Source organism: Schistocerca piceifrons, chromosome X (genome assembly GCF_021461385.2).
Source record: "Schistocerca piceifrons isolate TAMUIC-IGC-003096 chromosome X, iqSchPice1.1, whole genome shotgun sequence".
NCBI lineage: Eukaryota > Metazoa > Arthropoda > Insecta > Orthoptera > Acrididae > Schistocerca > Schistocerca piceifrons.
This window is the reverse complement of record NC_060149.1, coordinates 438,732,450-438,757,302: the sequence shown is the minus strand read 5'-3', so window position 1 is coordinate 438,757,302 and position 24,853 is coordinate 438,732,450. Positions and strand designations below refer to the sequence as shown.

The 24,853-nt window shown below is 40.0% G+C and overlaps 1 protein-coding gene across 1 annotated transcript in view; it reads left to right on the top strand.

Annotated features, from left to right (window-relative positions):
• Nucleotides 1–241: 241 nt before the first annotated feature.
• LOC124721549 (putative glutathione-specific gamma-glutamylcyclotransferase 2) overlaps nt 242–24,853 on the top strand; it is a 33,154-nt gene continuing 8,542 nt past the window's right edge. Inside the window, exons 1-2 of the mRNA XM_047246581.1 lie at nt 242–518; nt 605–646. Of these exons, the coding sequence (XP_047102537.1) occupies nt 384–518; nt 605–646 (177 nt within the window). The 5' untranslated portion in view covers nt 242–383. The remainder of the gene's footprint in view (nt 519–604; nt 647–24,853) is intronic.

Here is a 24,853-nt window from a genome sequence, read left to right as displayed (position 1 = left end):
GTAAGTTTTCGTGATTACTGTTAAATCTGAAAAGTCATCTACGTGGACAGATACGGCTACTGTAATAACAATTCGAATTAAAATTCAATTTTCACATGTTTTCAGCCACCGTAGCTTAACTTTCCTGTTTCTAACGAAGGGGGGAGTATTGTTGCATCTGCAAAAATCGAAGATATACCTACGACACAAAGCTGTGACATATCTGTGAATCGAAGCTCACTGTATTGTACCACAGTTTGTGTGGTGCAGAAATGCAGAACAGAATGCAGAGCGCATTGTACGGCAGAGCACAGTGTACTCGGTTTGACGAAGGACGTAGTTATTGTAGAGGGTTCAAACTTCTGTCTTGATTATTTGTATACATCAGTTGTAGCCATTACAACATGTTTATCTTTGGATATGGTTCATTAATGTGGAAAGCAGACTTTCCCTACGTGCAAAAAATTCCGGGCTTTGTTACAGGCTATGTAAGAAGGTTTTGGCAGGCAAGTGAGGATCACAGAGGCGTTCCCGGCAAGGTACTGTGTTAACTCTGTACATAAATTTCTTATGTTTACTCTCTTCGATACATGGGAATGATGTGTGCTATTGAAATATTTTTCAGCCTGGTCGTGTGGTCACTTTGATCTCGACGCAGAACCCAAAAGTAAGTTTTCAACGCACTGTTGCAAACCACATTACGTGTCTCAAATTTTGCATTGTATTTTACTTTCCATGTTTACAGTTTCGTGGATTAGTTTCTATGTGTGACATACCTTTTGTGAAACGATTGTGGTATTGCGCAGAAAAAAATATTTGTATATCTGAGCGCGCTCAACCACAGGGTTAGAGAAAGTAAATGTAAAATATTAAGCACTTAACATCCCACTCATGTGAAACTGATATGAAAAAAGGAGTTGTTTCATATTTAAGACAGAACAGTGGTCAGCACGTAGAAATGAGTGCTTGCGAATTAATACTGGGAAATAGTACCACTTTCAGTTGAACATTTATATATATTCCCACTGTGGGAACTGTATGAGGCGTAAGATTTTCGTACAGTGCTGTGTGTCAGACAGCAGTAAGAAGTCAATAGTGTGTGGAGATTTCAGTGTGGAATTTGTAGAGGATTCTGATAGGAAAAAGATCTGGAAACCTTAATTCGAGCCTGCAATATGATCTCAATAATTAGTTTTCGAACACGGGTGGATATAGATAGCAGGATCCTAATGGATAATGTTTGATGAAGCACCAACCGAAATGTTTTCAAGACTAACTTACAAGAGATGAGCTGGAATGGAATTTATAAGGAACAAAATGGTAACAAAATTTTATTTATTCCACAACATATTCATATTATTCGAAAATAAATTTCCTCATAAATTAAACCGAAGTGACACTAAACAGCATGTATAAAACCATGACTCACTAGATGGATGAAAGTATATTTTGAAAGGAAAAAATGTATTTGTAAGAACAAGTGTAGATCCTATAAAAGTTTTGCACTGCAAAAAACTGCTTGAAATTACTAAGAAAGTTAGTTTAAGAAGATCAAAGAATATGAAGAATGTAAAAAATCAGTTATTCCAAAAACTGACTTAAATCTACAAGGTGTCCCTGCAGGAATGGTCAGTATTGAGAGATAAGATAGGAATGATCATATGAACCAGAAAATGTATTAAAAACTGCTCTAAAGTGCATACCTTAAGAGTGATGAGCACTAAATTTTAGCTACTGTGAAACAAATCTCTCCTACTGCAGGATCTTTGCTTTCCACACTTTGAGAGGTATTAGTATGGACCAAAATGAGAAGGAAAAAAATGTCCAGTAAACGTGGCCTCTGAGGTGAGCACTTTTTCATTTTTGTCACTGTGAAACATTTGTCTTCTTCTGAACAAGTGCTCATAGCTCCTGAGGTATGCATTTTAGAAGATATGTGTACAGGACTTTTTTGCTTCAAATGATAGTCCCCCTCCATATCCCTAAATATGAATAATTCCTCTTGGACATCTTGTATATGGAATGTTGTGAAGAGATATCGGGCAACAGGCCACAGAAGGAAGGATATCATTGCTATTTATTGAAATAAGAGTGATCAGCCACAGGTAGCAGGTATGTCCGATGACCAATTCCTATATGTAGTAGAAAATATAGGGACAAATAGTTAAAGAAAAATTCAAAGCAGTATCTTGAAAAAGTAACTCCTCATAAAATACGATGATATGGATGTCTCGCACACTTCCTCTGAATTTTATTTAATGAAATAACATTCTCTGAAAAATGAAAGCTTATCGGGATTGGATGGTGTTTCTGTGAGTACTTAGCCCCCTCTGATAAGCACTGATACGTGTAATCTGTCACTAACTCAGGGCAATCTTCCAGAGAGAGTGCAATACTCTATTGTTAAACCCCTCTATAAGAAATGTGATATGAGAGACATCAATTAAGAGTGGGTTATTGCTGATGACATTTACCAACAATTTTGAGAAGGTGATGTATTCTACGAGGTGTGTTAAATAAGCAATGCAACATGTCCTTTTTCTTGACTAATTTTGGCTGATAAAATGTAGAATTTGTTGTGGGATATCATGGAACGTTAAAGCTTCAACCCCCATAGCTTCATGAAGTTCCAAAAGTTGGCGGCACTAAAAGTTGCCTTCAAAATTGCATCTGTAATGGAGGTGAGTTCCCAGCAAAGCACTGTCATTGAGCTTCTTTAGGTGGAAAACCATAGCATCAGATATTCATAGGCACTTGCAAAATGTTTATGGAGACCTGGCAGTGAACAAAAGCATGGTGAGTCATTGGGCAAGGCAACTGTCATCATAGCAACAAGGCCGTGCAGACCTGTCCAATCTCCCATGTGCTGTTCAGTTGAACACAGCAGTGACTCCTCCAGTGTTGCACTTCAACTTATTCATTGCCTCAAAAATGCATACAAACTTCTTCTCCACGACATCCGAGGCCTCATATAAGTCTGCACACCTGAGAGGAGCTCACAGAATTTCGTTGGACTGTTCTTCCTCATTCAGCTTACAGCCCAGATTTCACACCTTTCAACTTCTGTTTGCCCAGTGTAGGACGCACTCTATGACAAGTAGTATGTGGATGATGGAGAGGTTATTGATGCAGCAAAGATGTCGACCAGTAGTGTGGTACCATGCGGGCATATGGGCCCTTTCAAAGTGGTGTAAGCCCATTGCATTGAACAGGGATAATGGTGTAAAATAGAATTTTGTAGCCAGAAGAGTGAGCAGTAATATGGTGTACTGGAATCCTGTATAAAACCAACCTACTTTCAGGGGAAAGAAATGTGTTGCATTACTTACTAAATGCTCCTCATACAATAGTATCCCACCTGAGCAACAATAATATCACCAGTAAATCACAGGTGGGATTTCAAAACTTGCTCAGCTGGGAATGTCATTTACACATTCACTCACCAAATTTTACAAGAATGAAATAACATAATAGCATAATTTGGTGTTTACTGTGCCCTAGCTAAGGCATTTGACCGTTTGAATCATAATGTTCTCGTAGATAAACTGAGATTTTCTATAATTAATGATATAGCAAACCAATGGATTTAATATTGAACCAAAAAAATTCAGGAAGTTGCACTTAACAATTCAATGAATGTAAGCAGTGGAGATCCTTCTGACTGGGGAGAAATCACTGATGTTCCCCAAGGCAGACTTAGTTCTCTTTGTGGATGATGCTAGTGCTGTAAGAAATCCAGATATACATACAGCAACAGAAGAAAAGCTAAATAATGTTCTTGAAAGTATTATTGAGTGATTGTCAGTAATGGTCTCTCATCTCCCTGTTTCAAAGACCTATAGCAGTATACATAAATGATAAGTGGAACTCATGATAAGTAAATAACAAGGGCAGGAACTTCAAATTTTTTAGGTCTCCTGGTTGATAAGAGCTTAACCTGGGAGGGAGGGGGAGGGAAGAATGGAACACCTAAAACAATGTGACTGAGCCACATTTACAGTTCAAATCAATAAGTTTGACATATCCTGCTTATTTTCGTTCAGTAATGTCATAGGAAGTAACATTCTGGGGTAAATCATCTTTAAGAAAGAAAATATTTGTTGCTCAGAAATGTGCAGTAAGAATAATCCACAGTGCTGACCCATGCACATTGTATAGATATCGTGTCTGAGGAGGTATTGTAATTGGTTACAGACTACTGCTTCACAGTATATTTATTCGAACATGAAGTTTGTTGTAAATAGTGCATTTTAGTTCAAAAGGAACAGTTTTGTGCATAATTACAATGCTAGAAGAAAACAAATTTATATTCCCTACTCTATATTAAGGTTGTGTTTAGCACAAGAAGGGAGTCCATGGAACATTAAACTAAGTTGTGCAGTGGAGGGGGGTGGTGAAATATATTTACACATTTTACCAAAATTCATTATACTGGTCACACCACTAGCATTCAGCCTCAAGTGTTGCTAAACGAAATCAGTAGTTTATTAGCAACTCCAAGCAATTTCCAGTGAATCTTTTTTTCTTGTAATTGCAAAATTAAAATTTTTCTGAGAATATGGATTTCGTGGTTACTGTCTGTTGTCAGTACAGAAGTGCAAGCATTTCACCAGCTCTGTTTGGTTTGTTTAATGAAAGTAGTCTTACTAATATTTTTGTTGCTTTCCTTCAAAAGAGAGGTGGGAATTAACACTTCCTAAATGTCAACTTCTGTTGTTTCAGACATGAGCATATGTGCTAGCTCTAGTTTCATTTTCAATAAAAGTCCATTTTACTCAGCTCAGCCAAACTCGTTGTTACCTGATTTATAATGTTGCTATTTGCAAAATGTTAACTGAAAAAGTAAGCTGTGTGGTATGGGAGGAGGACCATTTGAGCACCAACTGAGCACTATCGGATTTTACATCTGAGGTCATCAGTCCCGAGAACTTAGAGCTGTTTACACCTAACTAACCTAAGGACATCACACACATCCATGCCCGAGACAGGATTCGAACCTGCGAGCGTAGCGGTCGCGCGGTTTCAGCCTGAAGCGCATAAAACCGCTTGGCCACACCTGCCGGCAAACAGAACATATATTTGACTTGTTTTGGGCAATGTTAATTTTCAGTTTGTTGGATCCTTTACTAGCAATCATGTTCACCTAATAGTGACAAAGCCTTAAATATTATTTTTGTGTATCTCAGAGATTAATATTTAATGTAACAAATGATTTTAAAATTTCTTAGGTCTTGGACGGTACAAAAACATATTGTAAGCTTGAAGTTAAAGCATATAGAACAGCTACTTCACGCTCGCCCTCAGGATTTATTGGTTTTGTCATCAACAAACTGATACAAGCATTTCAGGATTTTGTGTAGCAGAGTTAGAAATCAGAAATCATTTCTAGAAACATTAATCACTAATGAGATAGTTATGAAAATGGGCAGGAAGCTATACATCTTCTGTAAGTTATATCTTAAAGATGTCATTGTGTTTCACACACAAGGGCCAAAACATAATTTAATTTAGGAAAGAACATGTAGAGAGAATGAAATTTTCACTCTGCAGTGAAGTGGTGCTACTATGAAACTTCCTGCCAGATTAAAACTTTGTGCTGGATCAGGACTCCTGCCCGGGACTCTTGCCTTTTGTGAATAAGTGCTCTACCAACTGATTAACCCAAGCACAACTCACAACCTGTCCTCACAGATTCACTTCCCCTAGTATATCATCTCCCATCTTCTATGCTTCACTGAAATTTTCCTGTGAAACTTAGAGGATTAGCACTCCTGGAAGAAAGGATATTGTGGAGACATCACTGAGCGACAGCCTGGAATGCTAGTCCTGCAAGTTTCGCAGAACAACTTCTGTGAAGTTTGGAAGCAGGAAATGATAGACGAGCAGAAGTGAGGGTGTGTCAAGAGTTGCGCTTCAGTAGCCCAGTTTTGTAGAGCACTTTCTGGTGAAAGGCAAAGTTCTCAGGTTAAAGTCCCCATTTGGCACACAGATTTAGTCTGCCAGAAAGTTTTAGCATGCATAGAAGTTGTGGCTCACATTTGGGCAAATAAATTAAACTCTTTAAAAAAAAGTGAAAGAATTATTAAAGATTTTTAGAAATTGGCTTTGGCGTACCTAGTCTTTTTATCTGGGAGCCTAATTTCAAAGTGAAGTACAAAATGCAGAGAAGTTGATGTTTTCTTGCCAGGAGGACAGTGCATGAAGCTCACAGGCCACTTTTTGATCTACAAGGAATTTGTCATATGTATGAAGGACGAAAGATAATATCTATATGCATGTTGTTGGCAAGGTCTGAAATTGTGAATTGTATTAAAGTGTTCCTTCAAAAAAGAAAATTTAAGAATCTGGTCACCATTCAGATCCTGTAACACTGCAAATGGTGCTGAAATCTCAAATTCTAGAAGACATTAAGATGCAACATAGTCTGTCAGCTTCTACAGGGACTTTGTCTCATCACCACTCATAAACTATTTTTGCCTCAGATCCCTTTGACCAGAAGACTGTTCTGGAGAGAGCACGGGGTAGATCCATGTACAGGACAAGTGGTAGATTAGATGAAATGTATTAGTCACCTCCCTCTGTAGTAAAACTCCAGGACATGTTTGGAGCATAGAGAGCTATCTTGCACAAAATCACCTCCATGTCTGTCAAAGCAGCATGAATTCTACAACAAAGAACATACAGTGTTCAACTTGCACAAACGCTGTACTCCAAAGTGTTATAGGTAGAAGTAATTAAATGGCTTCACCTATTCAGAAAATTCAGTTGCCATCTGGCTGCTACTAGAGGGAATTTAGTATGGGACGTTTATGAGGTTTTTGTCGGGATTGAAAATTCTTGGGAGGCAAAATGTAAAGGGGGACTCTCACGAAATAGGGCTGGCAGGGAACATAGAATGTATACAGAGAAGGGCAGTATGCATAGTCGCAGGTTTGTTTGACTCGTGTGTCACTGAGTTGTTGGATGAACTGAACTGGCAAGCTCTTGAAGATAGACTGAAACTATCCCAACAAAGTCTACTAACCAAGTTAAAAGAACTGGCTTCAAGCGATCACTCTTAGCATATACTAAAATCCCTTACATACTGTTCCATTATGGAATGTGAGGGTTAGATTAGATTAATTACAGCGTGCATGGAGGCATTTAAACAATAACTTTTCCCACACTCAGTATGCAAGTGGAATGGGGAAAAAGCCCTAATAACCAGTACAATGGGACGTACCTGTGCCATGCACGTCACAGTGGTTTGCCAAGTGTGGATGTAGATTTAGAAATAAAAAGTACCTTTCATGATGTGTGTCACATCTACTTGTACAGTGTAAATTTAGCTTACTGCCATGCATTATGTTAAGGATATACGAGATGTGATTGGAAAATTTTAAGAATGGGCTTGTAATTGTACAATTGTGGTACTTACATGCTACTGTGATGCATCTCCTTCAAAATAGTCCCCTATTGACTGAACACACCGACTCCAACGGTGTTTCCACTTTTGGAAACATTCATGGAGTTTTTTTTCATGAAGTGTGTTTAAGGACGCCTTCCGTATTTGCCTGGATGTCTTCAATCGAGTCGAATAGCTTCCCTTTCAGTGAAAACTTCAGTTTAGGAAACAGATAGAAGTCCACAGTGGCCAAATCGGGGGAATATGGTGGTTGTGGAAGCACAGGAATTTTGAATTTGGTCAAAAATTGAACGATGGAGAAGGCACGATGAGCCTATTGTCATGGTGTAGCACCCAACTCTTGTCTTTACACAGTGCAGGCCTTTTCTTCCACACCATTTTGCGCAAACGCTCAAGGACACAAATGTAGTATTCCTGGTTAATTGTCTGTCCTCCAGGGGTAAGTTCATGATGCACTCGACTGGTAGAATCGAAAAAAATCGCCAACATTGTCTTTACCTTTGACTGACTTTGCAGTGCTTTTTTCAGTCATGGTGGACCTGGAGTCTTGCACTGTGAAGACTGCACTTGGGTTTCAGGATCATATCCATATAGCCATGATTCATCACCTGTAATTACTCTATTTAACAAATCTGGGTCATTTTTAGTCCAGAAAAACGTAGTTTACTATAAACATTGATGATAGTTAAATAAACGGGTGGAGTTCATTTACTGATTCCAACTTCATATGAGCATACACAATAATAAATACTGTTCCTCCTTTTCCGACAAAGAGGAATACAAGGTGTGATTGGAAAATTTTAAGAATGGATCTGCTACTGTTTACTGGTTTGGCAGGAAGGTACACGGAGGGTGGGGAGTGAGTCATTGCCATGTCCTTGAATGCTCTCTGGCAGGAAACACTGTTTCCTTTATTCAATTCATTGTGGCAGCTGGTTGAGTGCAGCTCTGTTAGGGCTTGTTGCCGGGTTCTGTCTGCGTGAAAATGGATGTAAAAATTGAGCTACGAGTTTGTGTGAAATTTTGTTTTAAAACCGGGAAATTGACTTCTGATACTTATGAACTATTAAAAACAGCTTTTGGAGATAATTGTATGAGCCAGTCAAATGTTTTTGTCTGATTCAATAGATTTAAAAATGGCCGCGAATCATTTGAAGATGGACCACGGTCCAGCCGTCCTTCTACCTCAAAAATGAATGAAAATGTTGTGAAAGTTTGCAACTTAGTGCGCTCTGATCGTAGACGTGCAATAAGGGAGATGGCTGATGGACTTAATTTAGGTTTCTGTGCAGTTCAGTCAATTTCAACTGAAGATCTGAACACGCGTAGAGTGTCCACAAAATTCATTCCAAAAGTGTTGTCAAGTGACCAGAGACAATATCGACTTGAAGTGTGCCAAGAAATGAGTAATAGGCACAGCTTTCAAACGTATTAAATAATTCCAAACTATATATCCAAGTTTCAAAAAAATACAGATTCCAAAGCACACACCATCTGTGCACACTGCTTACAACTGAAGTTAACAACTCAATGAACTAAAAATGTGTTCATCTGCATAGTATCTCCACTTGATATTCAGTGATGCCTTCCTGTTAAACCTATAGGAAATGAGGCACCAACAATCTTTAAAACACTGTGAACCAGAAGTGAGCACTGATGGTGATGTTGCTATCTTGTAACAAAAAACCTGTATCCAGCATCTGGTCCATGTGGTAGCATGAAGTTCATGATGATTTCATTTAACTCATAACTGATGTGCATAACCGCAATCAACTAGTCACAGTCCTACATGCAGGCCATAAATATTCCTCATTATAGGTTGTGAATCTGAATATTCTCCTGCCATTTCTGAGGTCTTAGTTGGCCAAACATTATTTCTCCTTTCTTGCTTTAAAAGTTCATGCAATACAAGTTAACTAAACTTGAAGCACTGTCTGTTTATCCTTCGCACTGAAGGATTCAGTTGACTGCATGGTCTTTTGAAACTTGTTCCTGAGTGTCCTTAATGCATTTCCAGGTTCGGAAGTGGTATGCACTGACAGCTTAATGGTCAATGGATGAACCAGTTTTGCATACACACATGCAAGGTGCAGTGAACTATGTTCCTTGGAAAATGGATGCAGTGTATGAACTGCTGAATTGGTGGCAAGCAAATGAGCCCTCAGCTATTCTCGTTCTTGCATTGGCAAGATGCTTTTAATCAGCAGTGGCTCCCTCAACAACCTTCAGGCTATAGATCGTGCTATCCTCGTCACCCACTAGTCACAACTGTCCAGGATCTTTCTGACCTCCATCAAGCTGGATGGCCAGTCGTCTTTGTTTGGATACCTGACTATGTTGGGGTCTCAGGGAATCAACAGGCTGACTGCTTGGCAAAGTTGGTTCCCAGGTTGCAGATTTTGGAAATGGTGGTTCCAGAACTGGACCTTCAATCAACTGTACGCCATCAGTTGTTGGATGTCTGGAATTCAGAATAGTTTGCCTTGGACTCCCCCAAACAAACAAGGGCAATAAAGGATTACATGACCAAGTAGCTGTCTTCCCTTTATGCTTCTCACCAGGAATCCACTGTCCTTTGTTTGTTTACAAATCGGTCACACTTGGGCGACTCACAGGCACATTCTCTGACTTGAAGATCCACTTTGCTGTCGATGTAGTGCCTGGCTGTAGTCCACATTCTTCTAGACCGCCCAAATTTTGTTACTTTGCAGCGATCTCTTAACTTTCCTGACAATGCTACCTCAGGTTCTAGCAGACGATGACAAAGCAGTGTGAAGATGGTTTCTACTCGTCTCTGTGAGGTAGGGCACTTCGGCCTCATTGGCCGCCTGAGGGGCTGGAGGGGCCTTGCCTGCTCTGGCCTGGGGGTCCCATGGCAGCCCTTGCTTGGTGGTCTGACCTGAACCTTAGCCTTCACTTCTTTTTATTCTCTTTGCTCTTTTACGTTTGCTATTTTTGATATTTTTTATCATCTTGTCTGTGTTGCTTGTTTCCTTGGGGTAATGGATGGTGAGCTGATGCTTGTGGGAGGCAGAGGATGACTCTCCCAACACATACCATGCTCTTGGGACCTCCAACTGCATTGTGGGCGGAGTGCCTTGTCCATCTTATCCCCTCTGACTCCCCTCCTAGTTCTCCTAGATTTTCTCTGTCTTATTGTGTCATGCTTACAATTGGGCTTCCCAGGATTTGCCTTTTTTATCCTTGTTCTGATGGTTATTCCTGGTTTGACACACACAGGATGAAGAGTTTGATGACCCTGCAGTTTGGTCTCTCTAACACCGACAACCGACCAACCAACTTGTTCAGTTACTAAAATTGTTGATATTCTGTCAAAGAATTTAGAACACAGAAAGACATCACTGGCAACATTTTAACATCAAAACATTGTGTTGAAATGAGCACACTCCCAACCTACTCACTCTTTCATGGATGTGCAGGTAGTCAACACATTTTACTCTCGTGTGGTAACTGTCAGAACACATTTCAAACACAGTCCTTTCCGCAAGAAACTCTAAAACTCAATCGACAGACTCTTCACGATAGCTTACAATTACGGTTGGGCCACAAATTTGGAAAACTGCTTTGTTTGTGTACCTGTTCACAACTGAAGTGTCAGTTCAAATCTTCTTCAGTTAAACTGAGATGTGGAAGTTCTCTCAAGAGAATGCAGTACTACATTGTACTGATGAACAGTGAAAAATCTGAACATTTTTTGGATTGGCGTTTTTTAAGTTAATTAAGAAAATTTAGAAGACTACCAGCCAGGAGAACTTTGACACACACCTACAAACCAAGGATATCATTTCAGTAATAAAGTTACTATCTTTCAAATAAAAAATAAGCAATGCAATGTCAGGAACTGTTGCAGAAATTTAGCATTTTAAAAATTACACCAAAAATCACATGTGTGAAATGGTACCTGGGCCACTGTCTTTGCCAGCCTGTGTCTTGGGTCAGGAATTCTTTTGGACAAAACAAAATATGGATTTCTTACTTGGAGCAGAATTGTAACATATGTTGAATTCAATTCTGAGGCTATGAAATTAGACCCCACTGCCTGGATTGATATGGATTATGCCTACAATATAAAGTTCATAAATTCTTGATAAGAACCTTAAAATTTAGTCACATGTCCCAGATATTAAATATTTACGTTCTGCAACTGCTGCATTGTGGTTAATATCAGATTTGTTGTTTATTCTTTTGGTGATCTTCAGTTGGAAGAGTGGTTTGATGCAGCTCTCCATGCTAGTGCATCCTGTGCGAGCCTTGTTATCTCTGCATAACTGCTGCAGCCTTCATCCATTTGAACCTGTTTGATGTATTCAAATCTTGCTCTCCCTCTACAATTGTTATGCTCTACGCTCCCTTCCGTTACCAAATTGATGATTTTTTAATGCCTCAGGGTGTGTCCATCATTAGATTCCTTTTTTCCCCTCAGTTCAGTTCATCACCTCATTAGTGGTTTTGATATACCCAACCAACTTTCAACGATCTTAAAAGATTTTATTCCTTTCTTGCCTGACCTAGTTACTGTCCATGTTTCACTTCTGTATGTGGTTATGCTATATACAAATGTCTTCAGAAAAGTATTCCTAACAAATAATTTAATTCAGAATGAGATTTTCACTCTGCAGCCGAGTGTGTGCTGATATGAGTTTGGAAGGTAGGAGACGAGGTACTGGCGGAAGTAAAGCTGTGAGGACGGGGTGTGAATCGTGCTTGGGTAGCTCAGTTGGTAGAGCACTTGCCCGCGAAAGGCAAAGGTCCCGAGTTAGAGTCTCGGTCCGGCACACAGTTTTAATCTGCCAGGAAGTTTCAAATAATTTAATGCTTGATGTTAAAAAAATTCTGTTTTCAGAGACACTTTTAATGCTTTTGTCAGTCTGCATTGTATATACATGTAGAACGTATCACAGTTGGTCAGTCAGGCAGAGACATAGCAACTAGGCTGCTGAACATGAATGCAGCTTTGTTGAGCATGTGATGGTACAAACAAAGGCCAAAACTCAATGTGTTGGAAGCCCTGGAAATTAACAAACATCTAGCTGACAGTACAGATCTAATCTTAAATGTTCAGACACAGCTTAACACTTCCCCTCTCCTAAACTTCACATAATCATTTGTGTTTTTCATTACTTCCCACATGGTCTGGCCCTACGTATTCCCCAGTTTACTGTATTCATTGAGTTCTTTTATTTTATCATTGTCTCAAGTAGTGTTTTTATTTTACTTGATTCTTTTCTTTAAAACAAACTGTTACATAGGCATAGTTTTGAGTATAGTGTTAATGTTTTTCCTGTTTGCTCATTTTATATTTGTGTACTTGTCAACCTTTTACTTTTTCAAATGCAGCACCACCATGCTCTCAGAGATGACATTTAGTGTATGTTGCCTCACATTCCTCCATTTTCCTGCATGTATTCTTTTCTGTTTATGTTATTGCTATCGCTGAAGTTCCATATATATTCTGTAGCTACACTGATAATTCTTTCTTCTTTGAATTATTTTGTGTATCTCGCCATGTTTTGTATCTCCTGAAGTAGCCTTGTCAAGCACAAATTTTATGTTATTTTATTGGTTTTATTTATTAATATAAACTGTTATGTAGGCTTACTGTTCCAGTTTTGTGTTAGTTTCCTGTTTACTCTGTTTATATTTATTTACTGATCAACTTTTTATTTTTTACATTACATTACCACCACACTGTGTAAGATGTTATTTACTGTTCATTTCTACTTCAATCTAGGTGTGTAACTTCTGTTCCAATTTCATGTACAAAACATTATAACTTCGATGGCGACAATAGTCAGTAAATGTCTGAAGATAGCCTTGAAAGCTGAAAACCGGTCTACACAATAAATGTAATACTGTAGAACAAAAGCAAACTAGTGCTTTTCATTTATTATAATGTTCTACCAAAACCGACAGAAGATTCAGTTAACATGGTATAAACATAAGTGTCTTTCTTTAACCTGCCTTCTAAGTTGGGTTGTAGGGTCAGTGTAGCCTCAGTCATTCCTACATTTCTTCAGAAATCAAACTGGTCTTCCCTAAAGTTGAATTCTAATAGTATTTTTCAATCTTCTGTAGATAATTGGTGCGAATATTTTGCAATCATTTATTAAACTGATGGGTTAGTATGATATTAGTTAAATACATGAACATCTATGGAAAGGTCCCAGAATGTTTTGCTTATGAATGATAACAATAGGCATATAGTACTAGGTAGGAAGCTAACTGAAGCCAAATATTTCGCACTGAAATTGTAAATTGGGATTGGAGTGTGTATCCTGAAGATAGCTTGAACACTAGTGGTTGAGGCATGTTAATGGTCATTAAAGGTAAGATAATGTCTGGTGAATGTGAAATAATTTAGGTGAAGGTAAGCGTTAAAGGGGGATCAAACATGGTTATCAGATACGCTTGTAGATCCCCATGCCTCAGGAACAGTAGTGGCAGAACATTTGAGACGAAATATTTCACATTAATTTCCTGATCATATTATAGTATTAGGTGGAAATTCCAACTTACCAGCTATAGACTGGGAGAGTTAAGTCCTTAAAGCAGTTAGTATGGATAGGGAATGATGTGAAATCGTTCTAAATGTCTTGTGTGAAAATTAACGTACGCGGCTAATGAGAGACCAGACTCATGAAGGCAACATATTAGATCTCGTATCCACCAACATGCTTGAACTTTTATTAGACTCTGTTAGTGTAGAACAGGGAATTGGTGATCATAATGCCATTACAGGACCTCAGAATATGGCTGTAAATAAGAATATAAAGGAAGGTTGTTATATAATAGCAACAGTGACAAGAAACGGATTTCAGATTACTTAAGCAGTCAACATGAAGATTTCATCTGCTGCACTGACAATTTTTAGCTTTCGTGTACAAATTACAAGAACGTTCTGCAATACACTGTAGACAAGTATATGCTGAGCAAAGTTGTGAGAGGTGGACAAGACCTGCCATGGTTTGTCAGCCATGGTAGAAAGCTACTATGAAAGCAAAGATAACTTCACAGCAAATTTAATATAGCTAAAGCCTCACAAACAAAAACTGAAGAAAGCCAGAGTTAGCGTAAGGAGAGCCATATGTGAAGTGTTCAGTAAATTTGAAAGTAGAATTCTGTCAACAGACTTGACAGAAAAACCTAAGAATTTTTTATCTTAGGTTAAATCAGTGAACAGATAAGTCATGTGTCCAGACACTGTTACTCTAATGGCATCAAAATGGAGGATGACACAGAGGCTGAAATACTAAATATCTTTTTTGCAAAACTGCTTCACTGTGTAAGAATGCTCTGTAGTTTCTCATTTAAATCATCACACAAACATCAAAATCATTGATATTGAAGTAAGTCGTTATTAGATAGAAAAACAACTGAAATTACTCAACAGAGGAAAGGTCTCAGGACCTGACAGGTTACTAGTGTGTTTCTGCATAGAATATGTGGAAGAACTCTTAACAGCAGTGTAAGATAGGTTGCTGGAGGAGCGATGCATTCCTAACAATTGGAAGAAACTGAAAGTCATTTCCAAGGGTCGTCAACCAACCGTACAAAGCAGTAGACCTGTACCTCTGATATTCTGTTGTAGAATTTTTTAACATATCTCGTGTTTGTGTATTATGACATTTCTGGAGACCAGAACTCTCCTGTGTAAGTATGGGCATTAGTTCCAAAAACGATGATTCTATGTAACCCAGTTCTCCCTTTTCATCCACGAGACCCCGAAAGCAGTAGACACTGGCATCCCGCTTGATGTCATGGACCTTGACTTCCTGAAAGTGTTTAATAACAGTTCTGCACTGCCTGCTAATGGACAAAAATGTGTACAGAATATCAGACCAGCTGTGTGACTGAATTGCAGAGTTTGTAGCAAACAGAACACACACACATTCTTGCCAGAGAGAAATCCTGAGATGTAAAAATAACTTTGGACATACCCCAAGGAAGTGTTATAGGGCCAGTACTCTTAATAATTTCCACTGATACAAAAAAATAATTAATGTTGAGTAATGAAGTTTTGGGAACACATTTGTCTAGGTAACCAATCGAAGTGATTAACATTGCAAGATCAAAGGTTATTGTAAGCACAATATAAGCCATTGCGAATTTGAAATGCTGGTACATTAATAACTGGTGTAATGACCAAAATGTTGAATGCAAGCATTCAAACATGCATGCATTGTGTTTTATAGGTGCTGGATGTCAGTTTGTGCGATGGAGTTCCATGCCTGTGTCACTTAGTTAGTCAATACAAGGTCGGTTAATGCTGGTTGTGGATGACGCTGGAATAGTCATCCGATGACGTCCTGTGGAGACATATCTGCTGATCGAGCAGGCCAAGGCAACATGTCAACATTCTATAGAGCATGTTGGGTTACAATAGCAGTATGCGGGCAAGCGGTACCCTGTTGGAAAATGCCCTTTGGAATGCTGTTCATGAACGGCAGCATGACATCTCAAATCACCAGATTGACATAAAGTTTTGCAGTCAGTGAGTGGAATAACCACAGAAGTGCTCCTGGTGTCATAGGAAATCACATCCAAGACCATAACTCTCCCTGTGTAGGTTCAGTGTGTCTAGCACACAGATTGGTTGCAGGCCCTCGACTGGCACCTTCTAACAAACACAGCCATCACTGGCACCAAGACAGAACTAGCTTTCATCAGAAAACAAAGCCCTCAGCTCGTCTCCTCCTAACCAAAAAATGGTCATCACTGACACAGAGGTCATCATCATCAGTTATCTGCTATATTAGCAGGTCCTTTGCCTCTCCATTTTCTGCGATCCATTGCTTCCTTCTTAAGGCTGCTGTATGTTGTACCGTCCATCATGTCATCCAGTATCTGGAATCTCTTCCTTCCTCGCTTCCTTTTCCCTTCTACATAACCTTCTAAAACTGTTTTTATCAGTCCGTCATTCTTTCTTAATATATTCCCAATCCAATTTCTTTTTCTTCTCTTTATTACATCTAGTAACTGTCTTTTCTCTCTCTCTCTTCTCAGTACGTCTTCATTTTTAACTCTGTCCATCCAACTTATTCTTTCCATCTTCCGCCATGTCCAGATCTCAAAAGCCTCCAGCCTTTCTTTGTCTTTTTTCTCATAGTCCATGTTTCAGCGCCATATAGAACAACACTCCATACAAGACATTTTATGAGTCTCTCTCTGAGTTCTCTGTCCAGACCGCTGCAGAAGATTCTCCTTTTCTTATAAAACGCCTCTTTTGCCATTGCTATCCTTGTTTTAATTTCTGTGGTGCACTTCCAGTCGGTGTCTATCCTGCTTCCAAGATACTTAAAATTTTGCACCTGTTCTAGTGTTTCTCCATTCAGCACAATTTTTATTTCCTTATTTCCTCCTATTGCTAATACTTTTGTTTTATTTGTGTTAATTTTCATTCCATATTTTTTTCCGTTAGTTGCAATGGTGTCCACCAAATCCTGTAATTCTTTTTCCCCTGTGGCTAGAAGGACCATGTCATCAGCAAATCTCAAGCACCCTACTCTTCTTCCTCCAATTTCTACCCCTTTGTCATCTAATGAGCATTGGTCAATCATATTTTCCAAGTACAGGTTGAAAAGAGTAGGTGATAAACAGCATCCTTGTCTTACTCCTTTCCCTAGTCTGATCCAGTTTGTACTTTCTCCTCTCACTTTAACTGAAACTTTTTGATTAAGGTATAATGAGTTTATAAGTCTTCTGGTTTTCCAGTCCACTCTCTTTTCCCTCATAATAGTTGCCAGCTTGTCCCAAACCACATTGTCAAATGCCTTTTCTAAATCGATGAAGCACATATATAGGTCTCTTCCTTTTTCAATAAACCTTTCTCCCAAGATTCGTAGGAGCCCTATTGCATCTCTGGTGCCCGTATTCCGTCTAAAGCCAAACTGCTCCTCGCCGAGATTCTCCTCTATTACTTTTTCAAGTCTTTTATTAGTTATTCTTAACATCACTTTGGCTGCATGTGAAATGAGGCTGATTGTCCTGTGCTCGCTGCATTTCTTGGTTCCTTGTTTTTTTGGTAATGGAATCATTACTGTTGGTGACATTAAAAGCAACGGTGGTAACATTAAGAGTGCAACGGGAATTCCACTGTTAAATGCAGAGGAGAGAGCAGATAGGTGGAAAGAATACATTGAAAGCATCTATGAGGGTGAAGATTTGTCTGATGTGATAGAAGAAGAAACAGGAGTCGATTTAGAAGAGATAGGGGATCCAGTATTAGAATCGGAATTTAAGAGCTTTGGAGGACTTACGGTCAAATAAGGCAGAAGAGATAGATAACATTCCATCAGAATTTCTAAAATCATTGGGGGGAGTGGCAACAAAACGACTATTCATGTTGGTGTGTAGAATATATGATTCTGGCGATATACCATCTGACTTTCGGAAAAGCATCATCCACACAATTCCGAAGACGGCAAGAGCTGACTGGCGATATACCATCTGACTTTCGGAAAAGCATCATCCACACAATTCCGAAGACGGCAAGAGCTGACAAGTGCGAGAATTATCGCACAATCAGCTTAACAGCTCATGCATCGAAGCTGCTTACAAGAATAATATACAGAAGAATGGAAAAGAAAATTGAGAATTCGCTAGGTGACGATCAGTTTGGCTTTAGGAAAAGTAAAGGGACGAGAGAGGCAATTCTGACGTTACGGCTAATAATGGAAGCAAGGCTAAAGAAAAATCAAGACACTTTCATAGGATTTGTCAACCTGGAAAAAGCGTTCGACAATATAAAATGGTGCAAGCTGTTCGAGATTCTGAAAAAAGTAGGGGTAAGCTATAGGGAGAGACGAATCATATACAATATGTACAACAACCAAGAGGGAATAATAAGAGTGGACGATCAAGAACGAAGTGCTCGTATTAAGAAGGGTGTAAGACAAGGCTGTAGCTGTACTCTTCAATCTGTACATCGAGGAAGCAATGATTGAAATAAAAGAAAGGTTCAGGAGTGGAATTAAAATAAAAGGTGAAAGGATATCTATGATAAGATTTGCTGATGACATTGCTATCCTGAGTGAAAGTGAAGAAGAATTAAATGATCTGCTGAATGGAATGAACAGTCTAATGAGTACACAGTATGGTTTGAGAGTAAATCGGAGAAAGACGAAGGTAATGAGTAGTAGAAATGAGAACAGCGAGAAACTTAACATCGGGATTGATGGTCACGAAGTCAATGAAGTTAAGGAATTCTGGTACCTAGGCAGTAAAATAACCAATGACGGATGGAGCAAGGAGGACATCAAAATCAGACTCGCTATGGAAAAAAGGCATTTCTGGCCAAGAGAAGTCTACTAATATCAAATACCGGCCTTAATGTGAGGAAGAAATTTCTGAGGATGTACGTCTGGAGTACAGCATTGTGTGGTAGTGAAACATGGACTGTGGGAAAACCGGAACAGAAGAGAATTGAAGCATTTGAGATGTGGTGCTATAGACGAATATTGAAAATTAGGTGGACTGATAAGGTAAGGAATGAGGAGGTTCTACGCAGAATTGGAGAGGAAAAGAATATGTGGAAAACACTGATAAGGAGAAGGGACAGGATGATAGGACATCTGCTAAGACATGAGGGAATGACTTCCATGGTACTAGAGGGAGCTGTAGAGGGCAAAAACTGTAGAGGAAGACAGAGATTGGAATATGTCGAGCAAATAATTGAGGACGTAGGTTGCAAGTGCTACTCTGAGATGAAGAGATTAGCACAGGAAAGGAATTCGTGGCGGGCCGCAACAAACCAGTCAGTAGACTGATGACCCAAAAAAAAAACTGTCAATATTTCTCTTATTCCATTGTGGTTCAAGCATTGTAGTATTTCTCCCGGTATTGTATCTGTACCTACTGCTTTGCCATTTTTCATTGCAGCAATGGCAGACTTTACTTCTTCCATTATGATGGTCGGTCCTTTCTCTTCATCATTTACACTGTTGTGTGATTCAAGTTCCAGAGTTTCTGGTTTGCTATTTGTGTCATATAGCTCTTTTATATATTCTTCCCATCTCTGGAGGACATCGTCACAATCTTTGTACACTATCTCTTCGTCTTTACTCAAAATTTACATAGTAGCACTTCCTGCTCTGTTTTGTTCCCATGTCATAGTCTTTACTCTGTTGTATAGTAAGTCGTATCTTCCCTTCCTGTCCAGGTCTTCAATTTCATCACATTCCTCTTTTAGCCATTTTTTCCTAGCCTGCTCTGTTTCTCTTCGCAGTTCGTTATTTAACCTTCGGTATATCTTTCTTGCATCTTCAGTGTTCTTGTTTTTCAATTTTCTTCTCTCCTCCATCTTGGAAATCATTTCTTGTGTGACCCATGGTTTTTTTGACCTTTTCCCTTTTACATATCCTATATTTTGCTGTCCTGCTTTAATGATTCCTTCTTTCAGCATATTCCAGTACTCGTTGGCATTATAAAGTGCTTCTTTGTCTCGTAATGTGTTTAGAAAGTCCCGAGACAGCATTTCTGTAATTTGTTCTTTGTTGGACCTTATCTTCTCTAAATCCCACTTCTTCACCATTGTCGCCTTTTTCAGTTTTTTCATTCTTATTTCTATTTCTGCCATAAATAAGTTGTGGTCACTATTAATATCTGCACCTGGTAATGTGTGCACCTTCTCGATTCCATTCCTGTATCTTTCTTCTACTAGTATAAAATCGATTTGGTTTCTGTATTTATCCCCTGGTGATTTCCAAGTGTAGAGCCTCCTCTTATGGTTCTTGAACCATGTGTTTGCCACTATCAGCTGCCTTTCCCTGCAGAAGTCAATTAACCATTCACCTGTCATTTCTCTTTCCAAGACCATGACTGCCATTTTCCCTCTTTCCCTTCTCCCACAATGGCGTTCCAGTCTCCCATTACTAGTTTGCAGCATTTTTTATTTTCGTCCATTATTCTCTCTATTACATTGTACGTTTCCTCTACAATTTGGTCATCATGTTCTGAAGTTGGCATATACACCTGGACAATCAGTAAATCTTTGTGCTCCTTTCAGCCTTACACCAATAACCCGGTCATTTGCATAGTCTACATATTCCACACATTTAGCCAATTCCTTTGTCATAATCATTCCTACTCCATTAATTCCTTTTACTTCTCCTCATGAGTAGTAGAATACATATTCATCTGACTGCAACTCTCCATGTCCATTCATCTTACCTCAGCAACTCCGAGGTCCATATGATTATTTTCCATCTCTCTTTAAGGTTTCTAGTTTTCCTGCTTGTAGCAGAGTTCTGACATTTCCAGGTACCAATTCTCGTTTTGATTTTTTGCCTCCTTTCAAGTTGTCCTCTCCCCCCCCCCTCCTCCCCTCCCCCCCCCTCCTCCCCTCCCCCCCCGCGCGCACACACACACACACACACACACACACACCGGAGATCCGAATGGGGGATGGGGGACTATTTTACCTCAGGACACTGTGCATAAAATGGAGACTGCATTATGCATGGAATATAATCTGCGGTGGTATTCTGTTGTCTTCTGCAGTTCTGGAGGCCGCCCCTAACATGGGATACAAACGCCTTTTGCAGCCGCCTGCTCCGGGTCAGACGCTGCATGAGAAGTATAGGTTGGAAAATGAAAGACCCCTAGCCCTCGAAACATAATAGCGTCAGGGTCGGAAAAGAACAAGAGCTGGCCAAGGGTGGCCAGATAGGAAAGATAAAAGTGAGGAGCCTGGCATAAGTAAGTGGAAGCAATGCCAGGACTCAGCTCGGGTCCCGTGGTCGCCAGCCACATATCACTAGGTGTGACTCCCTGACACAGAGGTAGAACTAACTTAAATCAGAAACACAACAGGCACCCTTGGGGATTCAGCATTCGTTTTGCTGGATATGGGCTTGATAACTCCAGGGTTTCTGAGCTGGGGACTGGTAAGTGCCACCAGTCCTCTGTCATCATAAGCTCTGGGTGCTTCAGTGAGCACCGCGCTGCGTGGCAGTGGAACGTTGTGTGTCACAAGGAACAGGGATCTTGACTTGACTGTCCAGATCATGAGGATGATGAAAACATGGAGGGAGGGGAGGGGGAGGGGGGGGGGGAGAGAGAGAGAGAGAGAGAGAGAGAGAGAGAGAAGCCTTCAGTATCGATGTGTGCTGCGTGCTGATGAGCTGCATGGCTGTTGAGGTGGAACATTCGCTAGCTAACAACCTCTGGGGGACCTGCCACACTTCAGTTGTATAAGGCTTATCTAGGCACATGTGGCTGTGTCTAGGTGGACTTTTATTTCCCTAGCTCCTCGTGGGACTGAGATGGAAACCTCAAAATTCCTTCCTCTCATCCTCATCCTCCCCCCCCCCCCCCCCCCCCAAAAAAAATCCCCTCCCCCCAAACCCCGTTCTCTATGCTATAAGGTTATCGATACCCGCAAAGTATCTATAAAATAGCTCCATCAGCGATGGAATTTTGTGTTCTTTGTTGACGGTGGTGTTTTCAACTGTAAAGTATTGCCTCCAGCCACAAGTGAACTAACGTAACTACTGGATTCCTTTAGGAATCTGGCACTGTTGACATAAATGGAAATGGTATTGATATATACCTTGATTGAAATTTGACACTAAGCTGTGTAGGGAATCAATATAGCTTCTTTTATTTAGGAAAAGGAATGCTCTAATTTAACTATTCAAGCATGTTTAACAGACTGAATTAAGGCTTTGTAAGCCATTAGATGGTTCTCCCTATTAATATGTGGAGCTAGGTGTTCATCCTTGATATTTCTTTGGACCTTTCTCACAGTCAGCTGTAAATCGAATCAATAGACATGACAGCAGTGTATGCTGATAATGCCGTTAGACAGAGGGTGGTGAGAAAATGATTTTTCTTGTTTTCAACATTACTGTGTCGTCAGGATAAAATCTTCTTCCAAGCCACATTAATTCCAAGAAAACTGAGAATTTTATTGCAATTAACGCAGCTCGAAAACAGCAAAGATTTTATGCCGTCATGCCACCGCAAAAGACTTCGTGAACACACTGACTCATGAGGTTCTGAAGAAGATCTTTTAATGCTTTAACCTACACTCATCAGCATTAGGATACTTGAGAACTGGCGCATAGAATGAACTGTGGTGATTCCACTGTCATACAACATTCCCTGAACAGTTTGTGAACTGATCAAGAACGTAGGGACTGGGTTCGCTTCTGAGATGAGAACAGAGTACTGATGGCAATAGTTCGAAGTATACCATGCACCATCAGTTGGCAATTGTGTGCGCGTGCGTGCGTGCGCAATTTAGGGATTCCGACTATTCATTCTAGGTGCCTCTGAGACCCAAACCTCTCTGCTTGTATACGAGGCCTGTCTAAAAAGTATCCGACCTCTGGCCAGAAAAAATATTTCGAATACCTGACGGGGTTGGGACCCTAATCCCCTCAATGTAGGCCCCTTGTGCTTGCACACACTTAGCCCACCAATCCTTGCACTGCTGGAAACACCTCTGGAAGTCTTCTTTTGGAATGGTGTTCAGCTCTGTCGTCATGTTCCGCATTCTCTTCTCTACTCTCTAAACGGGATCCTTTCAGTGGTGTCTTCAATTTTGGAAACAACTAGAAGTTGCAAGGAGCCATGTCTGGAGAGTAGGGAGGTTGGCGAATAGCTGTAATTCCATATTTGGACAAGAAATTTTGGATCAAGTGGCTGAATGTGCGGGGGCGTTGTCGTGATGCAGTTGACACTTTTTCGCTGTCCACATGTCTGGTCTTTTGCGCCAAAACTGCATCGCAGAGTTGTCGGAGAAAATCTTGATAGTACTCCTTTGTCACTGTTTGTCCTTCTGGTGCGTATTCGTGATGCAGAATTCCACGGACATCAAAGAAGACAGTCGGCATCACCTTGATTTTACTTCGCACCTGCCGCACTTTCTTCGGCCTTGGAGACTCGGGATGCTTCCATTGTGACAACTGTCTTTTGGTTTCTGGGTCATACGTGTACACCCATGACTCATCTCCAGGTATCACGGTGTTCAGAAACCCAGGATCAGTGTTGGTGGTGTCCAGAAGGTCCTGTGCAACGTCAAAACGGAGGTCTTTCTGTTCTGGCAACAACAACTTGGGCACGAATTTCACAGCCACTCGGTGCATGTTCAAATCATCATGCAAAATTGCATGTGCAGAATCTTTACTCACTCCAACCTCTTGGGCAGTCTCCCGCATGGACAAACAATGCACTGCCATCACCAAATTTTGCACCCTCTCAACAACAGCTGCACTCTGAGCAGTTTGGGGCCTGCCAGAACGCTGGTCGCTCTCCGCTGATGTGTGGCCATTTTTGAATTGGTTGAACCACTACTTAATTTGTTACATGCATCGCTCTTCTTAAACACCTGCTGAATCTTTGGTTTGACAAAATTCGATGCAGTATAATTGCTCAACACGTTCAGTCATCTTGAGAGAATTGGTAATCCGATGAACACGTGTAGCACCTCACTCAGCAACTGACAGGCAGTGACTGACGCGCTGTAAGACGGGGACAAAATTCACACATGCACATAAAGGTCTTTTCCTTTACTGTGTACAGTGACAACACGCTATCATCTCTCTTTTCCACGAGAAATCAAAGGTCCTATACTTTTTAGACAAACATTGCATATAAAATATGCACACACACATAACACCAACAAAATTTTCTACTAAAAGGAATTCCCTAAAGAAAACACTACACTGAGACCCCTAATTTTTTTTGAGTGGATTAAACATCTGTGTCTATTAAATAAGCAAATGGATCCCAATGATGTAATAGTAAGTTAGCCATTATTCCGGCAGTCTGGATGGCCCCACCCCCAGGTAGTCAGGTAATTTCAGGGGCATTCTGAATGCTGTCATTTACCATCTTATAAGATGATCAGAACCAGTTGCAAAATTATTTAACCAAGATATCAGTGTAGTGTGAAAAGTGGAAATTGACTCTAAATAATAAAAATGTCATCCATGTGAGCACTAAAAGGAATCCACTAAATTTTGGTTACATGATAAATCGCACAAATGTAAAGAATGTGAATCCAACTAAATACCTTGGAATTACAGTTACAAACAACTGAAACTGGAATCATCACATGATAATGTTGTAGGGAAAGCGAACCAAAGACTGTGTTGGAACGCTCAGAAGACCAGTTGCAAAGAGACTGCCTACACTTCACTTGTCCGTAATCTTATGGAGTATTGTTGCACAGTGTGCTATCAGCATCGTATATCAGGACATTGAAAAAGTTCAAAGAAGGGCATATTATCATGAAATATGGGGGAGGGGGGGGGGAGAATGCCACAGATATGATACACAAATTGGGGTGGCAGTCATTAAAACAAAAGTGTTAAAGTGTTTTTTGCTGCAGCAGAAATTTCTCATGAAATTTCAATCACCAACTTTCTCCTCTAAGTGTGAAAATATTTTGTTAGCGCCCACCTTCATAGGAAGAAATGGTCTTCATAATAAAATAACAGAGCT